The following is a 9,425-nucleotide window of genomic DNA, read 5'->3' as shown; positions in this document are numbered from 1 at the left end:
TCCTCACTGTATTCTAATTACAAATACTTTTAATATTTATTTTACTTTATTCCACTCCATTAATTATCCTGTCGAATTAATGGCATATGTTCACACAACACAGTTGTTCTGGTGTGTTTTTTCTATAATTCAGCACAATCAGACAATGTTTTTACATTTTCACTGACTTTTCTTCATCTTCCAGTCTTGTAAAAACCGCACATAAGCATGAATTTGTCACGTAAAGGCACTGTCAATCATCAATAACTAAAGTATGGGTATTAATTGATTCTCTTCACACACACACACACACACACCCTCAACAAGGTTTCCTGTTTAGAAAAGCATTTAAGTATATTTCTACACAGGAATATACCACAGGGTCTTGGTAAAGTAATCATAGGAAAAAGCTGGACAGGTGTACAAAGAGCTCCCTCTTTTGTTTGACTTAATTAATTTCTGCAAAGAACTTTTTCGACCAATATCTTCAGTTAATGACAAATAATATTAAATGTTGAGGCTGAAAATAAAAAAAAAAATAGAATATGTATCCTTATACTCTGCCTCTTGATCTGAAAGTCTCTTGGTTTTCTTCCCATTTCCTGTTCTTTTTCACATTTAACTTTTGGTCAAATATTACTACTTTCTGAGGTCTTCCACACATCTTAAATCAGAGTTTTCGTGGTTCCACTTCAGCTCATCTGTGAAGCATCTAGAATTAAAATATAAAATTAATTAAAAAGAAATCCTCAAAACCAAACAGGATGTTCGGCAAGCAAGTTCATTTTGGTCTGGTTTTTTTTTTCAGCAAATCAAGACTGGACTTTCAATGTTTAATAGATATACTTTCATTTTGCTCTGTTTTACAACCCCGTCTTGCACTCTTGATGATGATGTTACCAGAAACTGAATCACTTGCCTGTGGAAATATCACCAGATCAGTTTCCTCCACATTGAACATCATCATAAACTTAGGTTAAAATTTTAACATTTCAAGCATATAGTCTTTAAAGACTTTTTTCTTTTTTTTGTCTTCCCAAAGGGTCATGTTTTTCTAGCTGCTCTAATCCAAGTTCTCCCCATGAGTACACAGAGGGACAGCAGTATGTGGGTCTGGGCACGATGCTGCCAGAGGCAGCGTTTGCTCCAAGCCCCAACATGGCTGGCACGAAGGCTGGCTCAAAAATCAGCCTTTCACAGAATCACAGAATCAACCAGGTTGGAAAAGACCTCTGAGATCACTGAGTCCAACATATGACCGAACACCACCTTTGTCAACTAGGCCATAGCACTAATATGTCCAGTCTATCCTTAAACACCTCCAGGGACAGTGACTCCACCACCTCCCCGAGCAGCCCATTCCAATGTCTGATCACCCTTTCAGTGAAGAAATTCTCCCTGTGTCCAACATAAACCTCCCCTGGTGCAGCTTGAGGCCATTTCCTCTTGTCCTGCCACTGGCTGTCTGGGAGAAGAGTCGGATCCCCACCTTTCAGGTAGTTGGGAGAGCGATAACACCACCCTTGAGCCTCCTCTTCTCCACCTTTTCTCCAGGCTAAACACCCCCAGCTCCATCAGCTGTTCCTCATAAGACTAATGCTCCAGTCCCTTCGCCAGCTTCGCTGCCCTTCTCTGGACGACTCTTGTTGTCTCTTTCACATTGAGTCCTCTACTTCTAACACAGGCATCAAATAAAGGTTTTCCCAAATAGCAGACTCCCGCGGTTCCCTACTGCCGGATCGCACCGGTACCTCCCAGGGCCCTGCTCAGGCAGCGCCACGGTACCATACAAGCGCATCCAGCCGCCTGCCCCTGGACAGCTTCGGAAAAGCTCCTCGCACTGCACACAGACCACCCTGACCTTCCCCCCATGAAGCATCCGACACTTCAGCGGGACCGACGCTCGGCCGGCACCTCCTCCTGCCCTGGGCGGGCGGATGAGGGAAGGCCCGCCCCGCGGGCGGTGCCTGTGGGACGGTGGCGGCGATGGCGGCGGTGGCCCCGGGCCGGGCCGGGCGGGCGACGGAGGCGCTGTAGCGGGCGGGCGGGCGGCGGGGCGCGGCTCGGCATGGCCCGCGCCCTGCTGCTACCGGGGCCGCCGCTCCTGCTGCTCCTGCTGGTGGCGGGCTGTGCCCTGCGGCCGGCGCGGGGCCAGGAGGCGCCGCAGACCCCCGACTGGAGGATGACGCTGAAGACCATCCGCAACGGGGTGCACAAGATCGACGTGTACCTCAACGCGGCCCTCGACCTGCTGGGCGGCGAGGACGGGCTCTGCCAGTACAAGTGCAGCGACGGTGAGCGGATGGGAAGGGGGAGAGAGAGTGACGGCGACCCTTGTCCCCGGTCGGAGCGGCCGGGGCTGCGGGGATGGGGCGGCAGCGCTCCCGCCGGCCCCGAGCGCCGCTCCCAGGGGAAGCCTCGCCAGCGAGTTCTTACCGGTGTCTGTGTGTATAAATATATCTGTCAGCCTCAGCAAACAAGTTCTTACGCTTGTGTATATGTTTAAATACATGTGTAACATATATATAAACATATATACGCGTAAGCAGTGCTCTCGGTGTGACTTTTAAATAGCGACGTTTGCGTTTGACAAACTGTCAAATATGTAGGTGATGTGTAGAGTAAAAAAAACCCTGGAGTGGAAAGAATTGCTCCCTCCAAGGGTTATTTACGAACACTCCTGAGCATTTCAGTTTGGAACAGAAAAGCCTAACTCTGAGCTGTGGAATGCGTTGTTTCAGAGTCACGTTTAAATAACAGCTTTTAATGGCAGCCACGTTTGCCGGCGGAAGGAATGCATCCTGCTGCTCGTAAATCTTGCTGCTACCAGCAGAGGACATCTGTGCTTCTTCCCTGCGTTTTAGCTGCCTAATTTGCCTAAAATCTAATTGAGGCAGCTCAAGTTGGCATGACCTGATAGATTATTATTAGGATATTACACTATTATTATATGAGACTATTATTATTAGGATAACCCTGCTTGAGCAGAGAGGTTGGACCAGATCACCCACTGTGGTCCCTTCCAACCTGACCTCTGTGATTCTGTGATAAAGTGGCTGAAAGTGGCTCCCCAGCCATCCCATCCCAAGGCCAGGTGGGCAATGCTCCAGAAAGGGGGTTTCTTGCCAGGCTTTTCACTGGTGCTCTCGAAACGGGAGGCTCACCGTAACCTGTGTCCATGGAATTGCTCACCCCCATTTTACTATGTTGGATTTAAATCAGGAAATGAGTTTGATGGTGGCACCCTGGCTGGCTCCACAAGAGTGGCCAGGACACTGTGACATTTCCTTGCTGTACTAGAATATGAACCTTTCAAATGTGTTTTTTCTTCTCCATCACTTTTAATTGTGGCCTCAGTTTGTTTCCAATACCAAAACAAGTTGGAGGGTCATTTTTCAAATTAACAGTTTTCCTTAACTTGCAATGCAGAATTCCTTGGCTTGCTGTACTAATGAGTATTCAGGGAGCTGGGACTTTAGCAGTCTCTACTAATTTAAATTGTATTAAGATTACAGCTGTAGAAATAAAAATGTTTTGTTCCAGTTAATTTTAAAGGTTAAGCTAAAAAAATCAGCACTGCTGTTGATTGCGTATAAAGCATAGAAGTATTAATGAACTTGCAATGAAGTACTCTGTTCTTAAATATAATCCTACATATTGCATACTTAACTGACACAGCAATTTTAGTAACTTAAGCTCTTCCTCTTTTTTTTTTTAACTTTTGAAGCTAACATTGACACTTGCTCAGGTGACTTGTCTCCCCCTTTTTTAAAAAAATTGCCTACTACCCCAAAGTTGTAATTTGGAGAGGATTGTTGATATGTAGCTGCCTAAGTATATGTTTAAGTTAAAAATATGAGTGATACTGTCTTAAGCCCTACAAATGCCTGTGGCGAGTTTTAACAGTACAAAAATTACATGCAAAAAGTCTATTTGAGGCATGATAAATTACCTTTTTCAGGATCAAGGCCCGTTCCTCGCTATGGATATAAACCATCACCACCAAATGGCTGTGGATCCCCTCTATTTGGAGTTCAGGTAGGTACTTCCATTTTTGGACTTGTCTTTTATACATCAACTTTCCTCACCGTAGATGATTTTTTCCCTCCCCCATTCCAAGAATGAGACAGCATCCATATACATAAGGATCCATATACAGTGTCCCTGCTCTTATCAGCTCCAAGACGTGCTCTGGTAACAACAGATGGAAAATGTTAGTATTGTAAATGAACATAGCTTAAACATTTTCAAATATTATAAGCATAAAATGTAACATTGATGATTAATTTTTCAGGTTTTGATGTTTGATTTAGTGTTTTGTTCATGCAGTCTTGAAAGCGTTGAATAACCACAACTGTGGGAGTCACGGGTTTGGCTCTGACTCTCGCTGTCCTTACTGACACTAATCCTTTTTCCTTAATGCTAGAAAGAAAATACGAGTTAGCTTATTCTCCTGCTTTTGGCTGGGATACAGCTAATTTTCTTCTTCATAGCTGGTGTAGTGTTGAGTTGCAGGTTCAGTATGAGAATAGTGTTGATAAAACACTGATGTTTTTGGCCTTTGCTCAGTAGTTCTTACCCTAAGCCAAGGACTTTCCAGTTTCCCATTCTCTGGCAGTGAGGAGGTGCACAAAAAGCTGGGAGGGAGCACAGCCAGGACACCTGACCTGAATGGCCAAGGGGATATTTCACACGATAGAACATGATGCTCCGTATATAAACTGGGGGAAGTTGGCCAGGAGGGGCTGATTGCTGCTTGGGGACAGGCTGGGCATCAGTCAGTGAGTGGTGAGCAACTGTATGGTGCATCACTTGTCTGTCTTGGGTTTTGTTTCTTTCTCCTTTTCCTCCTCCTCATTATTATTGACTATATTTTACTTTGTTTCAATTATTAAACTGTCCTTATCTCAACCTCTGAGGGGTGTTTTTCTGATTCTCCTCCTCATCTTACTGGGGGCAGTGGGGGAGAGGCAGGAAGAGTGATCAACCAGCAGCACGGTATTTAGTTGCTAGCTGGAGTTAAACCATAACCCTTGAGTACCATGTCTGGGTGGGATGGAGTTAACTTTCTTCACAGCAGGCTGCATGGCACTGTGTTTGGGATTTTGGGCTAAAACAGTGTTGATGGTTTTGGCTGTTGCTGAACAGTGATTGCACAGCTTTGGGACTTTGTCTTTTCAACCCCACTCTGCTCATCCACCACCCCAGAGCATAAGCTGGGGCTGGGGAAGAGGTTGGGAGGGGACACAGCTGGGACAGCTGACACAAACTGAACAGAGGGATATTCCATACTGCACAGTGGTGCTCAGCAATAAAAACTGGAGTAGTGAGAGAAGGTGGGGAGGGGATGGTGGTAAAGCCTACGTATGACTTCAGTGGAGGCTGTTGCTCACAGACTGGCTTGGCATCCTCTCTGCTTGTCAGATGTGGTAAATGATTGCTTTTGCACTGCTTATTTTGGGACATCTTTTTCTTCCTTTATTCATCTATTAAAGTGTCTTTTATCTCAACCCACGCGTTTTCATGCTTTTGCTCTTCCTATTCTCCCCTCCATTCCATGAGGTGGGGCAGGGGGTGAACAAGCATCTCTCTGCGTGCTTGGCTGCTGACTGGGGTCAAATCACCACACCTTACTAGAAGTGAACAGCAAAACAGATAAGTGAATGACAGCTGGATTGGTCACATTAGTTTGTAATTCCTAACTGTTACAGTCCATTCATAGGCTGTATCTTTCTTAACTGGAATACCAGTGGAGTACATGTGTGTGTGGATTTTCTTCACAGTTTGACATTGGTATCCCTTCGATGACAAAGTGCTGCAATCAACACGACAGATGCTATGACACTTGTGGCAATAAAAAAAATGATTGTGATGAGCAGTTTCAGTCCTGCCTCTCAAAAATTTGCAGAAACGTGCAGAAAACACTTGGAATCTCAGAGAGTGTCCAGGGTAAGTGTGAAAAACCCTTTCTTTTTTTTTTCAGGTTTAACTGAGCTTAATTTGGCAAAGAATCTTTGTGCTGCGCAATAAGGCTACATTTTCATAAGCTGATGCTGTTACTGAAAGATGCCTTGTTCTGTCCCTCTGTTGTGCAGCCCAGACACTTGTACAGCACAGCAAGGACACAGCATAGGAAAATGATCTGGGTTAAATCTAACCTTCAGTTAAGGTTAGTTTTAACTTTAGAGGGGAAAAAAATGCTTCACATTTAGAATTAATAATACGGGCATACAACTTGATCCAAGTGCATATATAATTCTTGCATTTGCTGTAACATGGCTGAATACTGACTGTTCTGCTGGGTGATTTCTAAACATCTACTACGTATGATTGCTAGTAAACTGTAGGAAAATGTGGAATAATTTCCTTTTATGAAATAAGATTTTAGAATAATACACTGTCGTAGTGGATGTAGTTAATGCTGTCCCTTAGTGAATAAATGTTAGGTTTCTTAGTAGCAGATGATATGATACTCCTTCTTGTTGTTGGCCTGCATCTGATGGATATATGACAACTACTTTTTAACTTAGACATTGTCACTTTCACAGTATGTAGTCCCACTGAGAGTAGTAAGGCTTTAGAACAAGCCTGTGTTTGAACTGCTCAAATTCATTTAACTGCAAATAAGTCATTGCATTAGTCTTTAGTGTCAGAACTGGTGAATATTTGTTCAGTTCTGTTGAGCTGATGTTAAAAATAGCAACCTCTGCATACACTGGGATGCAAAGAATGAGGGGGTAAACCAGTTCTTTCATCTTCCCAAGACTCAGTATTCTAACACAGTTAACATTCCATATGCAATGAATTTTCTTGTTCGTTTTGTTTGGCATGTGAAAAATCTTAATTCAAAACTTAAATGGCTCTGTATTGGTTCAGTCTTTCATTTAACAATGTTTGCCATGCCCAGAGAAGACTGCTTCTTTCTTAGAGTCATTCTCACTTTGCCAAAGTTATTTCTGTTAGTTTCATATTCCATTCAAAGCTACTTTTAACTGAATTCTTCTTTGCTTGCAGCTTGTGAATCAACTGTTCAGCTGTTGTTTGATGCAGTTATACATTTAGGATGTAAACCATACCTGGACAGCCAGAGAGCTGCATGTATGTGTCATTATGAGGATAAGACAGATCTCTGAAAGAAGATACTGAGTTCTCGTGGTGTACAATGAAGATTCAGCTGAACTGAAGCAAGTCTCTGGTTACAAAGCTTTATGATTTTCAGATAGTAATATATTAAACACTGACATGAATATACTGATTTGAAAATCACTACAATAGTCTTATTAATGGAAAAAAGAAACAAGTCTTCTTTCTCTTCTATTTTATGCCAGAATCTTGGAAACTGAAATTAGTTTCTTTTGGCGTATGCGTGCTCAGGGCATGTTATTGTACAACACTACAGCACTAGTGTACAACTACAGCACTAGTATGCAACACTAGTGCCATTTTAAAGTTTTTAAGAAAACTCCATAATGGGGACATCAGAGGCACTGAAGAGTTATATTGAATTCTCAGATGATTTTTAATATAGGTCACATTTTAGGTTTACTAGATGCATCTGATGGATCCAACAGGAAGGAGTGTTTTGTGTGCATCAGTATGACATCTTAAATAGCCTGTACTTCCATGTTTCTGGTACAATTGCATTCAGTTCTCTCTGATATATGCTGTCCTGGGTTTGTTCTTAAAAAAGCAACCAAAATACCCCAAGCCTGTATACATCTGAACTACATATTTCTACCTGAATCTGTATCAACCTTACTTCTGCAGCACTTTTCAGACCAAATATGTTGATCCTTTTAAGGCTTGACTAGTAAAATGAACAGCTTGCAATCTAAGGATATACTTTTGATTTGACAAAATGGTGAAATGTAGTTTCTTATGTTATTTTTAAAAATTCATCAAATGTCTATTTTTAAATAAAACATTTTGTGTATTATATGCACGGAAAGGATATAGTGTTCCAACATGTTCATTTATATTTATCTTGTGGCACAACTTGGCTACTGTATTCATCTTTGCTTTCATTTAGTACGTTCTGATGAAAACTAAAAGCAAGTTCCACGGTTAAGATCAGTAAGCCCAGCAAACCTTTTTATTTAAGATGTCCTCTGTGAGGCTGATGGATATTTGAGCCTGTATTTTTGTCCTCGGTTCCCATGACCTCTGTGAGGCTGAGCAACATCTGAGCCTGTACTTCTGTCATCTGTTCTCTCTCTGACTTCTCTAGCTAAAATCACTTGATATCTGAATTATTTGGGATTTGTTCTCTGTACTCAGCTTTCATTGCTGATCTACAGGTGTTAGTCCTTAACTTCTGCATTAGGTTCTCTGTTGTAATGATTTGCTCTCATGCCGCCCTGATTCTGCTTTAGATATCCACAGGAGAGGAGTGAAAATTAAAATACTGCATCTGTGAACAGGGAATAGAAACCATGCTAAATGCATAAAATTTACTGGACTCATGGACTGTAATGTCATTTCTCCTCTGGAAGGACTTTTATATGTTTTTTCTTGGCCAGTTGTATTTTTGGTTGGTTTATCACTGGAGCTTACTGTACATGACATTGAATGTGCCTCATTAAAAAAAGTTCCTGCTAAAATTCTTTAGCCATGCTTCAAGGTTTCTTTTCTTATTTGTGGATATGAAATAGCACTGCAAGAGAAGTATTACTATAGAGTTTTACAAAACTGTGCTTGACGAACTTGTGGTTCCTCTAAATTTGGTGAAATTTATTTTCTACCATAAAATTGAAACAACTCTGAATTACTCTGGAATTCCACGGTTGTAACCCTAAAAATCTTTTAACACCAAAGCAGGGAATGGTAATGGCACTGCTTGTTTAAAATGAAAAAAAGTACCACAATGAGTCCAAAATGCTGTAATTCAACTAAATAGCTGTTGAGTTCAGTACAGATGGGCTTAAACTAAATGCTTAAATGTCCTGGTTTTGGATGGGATAGAACTAATTTTCTTCCTAGTATCTGGTGCAGTGCTGTGTTTGGATGTAGTGTGAGAATAATGTGGATAACACACTGATGATTTAGTTGTTTCTGAGCAGCGCTTACCTTAAATCGAGGACTTTTTAGTTTCCTATGCTCTACCAGTGAGGAGGTGCACAAGAGGGAGGGAGGGAGGAAGCATGGTCAGGATAGCTGCCCCACACTGTCCAAAGGGATATTCCATACCATAGACTGTCATGTTCACTACATAAATGGGGGGGAGTTTATATCCCAATCAGCTGAGAGGCACTGATCACTGCTCGGGAACTGCCTGGGCATCGATCAGTGGGTGGTAAGCAACTGTACTGTGTGTCACTTGTCTGTCCTGGGTTTTGTTCCTCTTTATTATTTTCATTTTTATTATTTTTATTTATTTTACTTTATTTCAATTATTAAAGTGTTCTTATCTAAACCCATGAGTTTTACTTTTTCTGATTCCCCTCCCC

General features: G+C 42.1%; 1 protein-coding gene and 1 long non-coding RNA gene across 2 annotated transcripts; one reads left to right on the top strand and one right to left on the bottom strand.

The window, feature by feature from the left end:
- Positions 1-27: 27 nt before the first annotated feature.
- LOC113995976 lies at positions 28-1,821 on the bottom strand. The gene is made up of 2 exons (XR_003543593.2): positions 1,469-1,821; positions 28-691 (listed from the first exon to the last, which is right to left on the bottom strand). It is a non-coding gene; the product is annotated as an uncharacterized LOC113995976 (long non-coding RNA).
- A 13-nt stretch (positions 1,822-1,834) lies between these two features.
- Positions 1,835-8,586, top strand: PLA2G12A (phospholipase A2 group XIIA). Its single transcript, XM_027736519.2, has 4 exons — positions 1,835-2,273; positions 3,941-4,017; positions 5,763-5,928; positions 6,994-8,586. Exons 1-4 carry the CDS (start codon positions 1,850-1,852, stop codon positions 7,110-7,112), a joined length of 786 nt encoding a protein of 261 aa, XP_027592320.1. The 5' UTR covers positions 1,835-1,849; the 3' UTR covers positions 7,113-8,586.
- Positions 8,587-9,425: the final 839 nt, after the last annotated feature.

The sequence above is a fragment of the Pipra filicauda genome, unplaced genomic scaffold, assembly GCF_003945595.2.
Source record: "Pipra filicauda isolate LSUMZ 115617 unplaced genomic scaffold, ASM394559v2 scaffold17_size4572894_pilon, whole genome shotgun sequence".
NCBI classification, from domain to species: Eukaryota; Metazoa; Chordata; class Aves; order Passeriformes; family Pipridae; genus Pipra; species Pipra filicauda.
The sequence above is the reverse complement of the archived record's forward strand: the minus strand, read 5'-3'. Positions and strand labels throughout refer to the sequence as shown.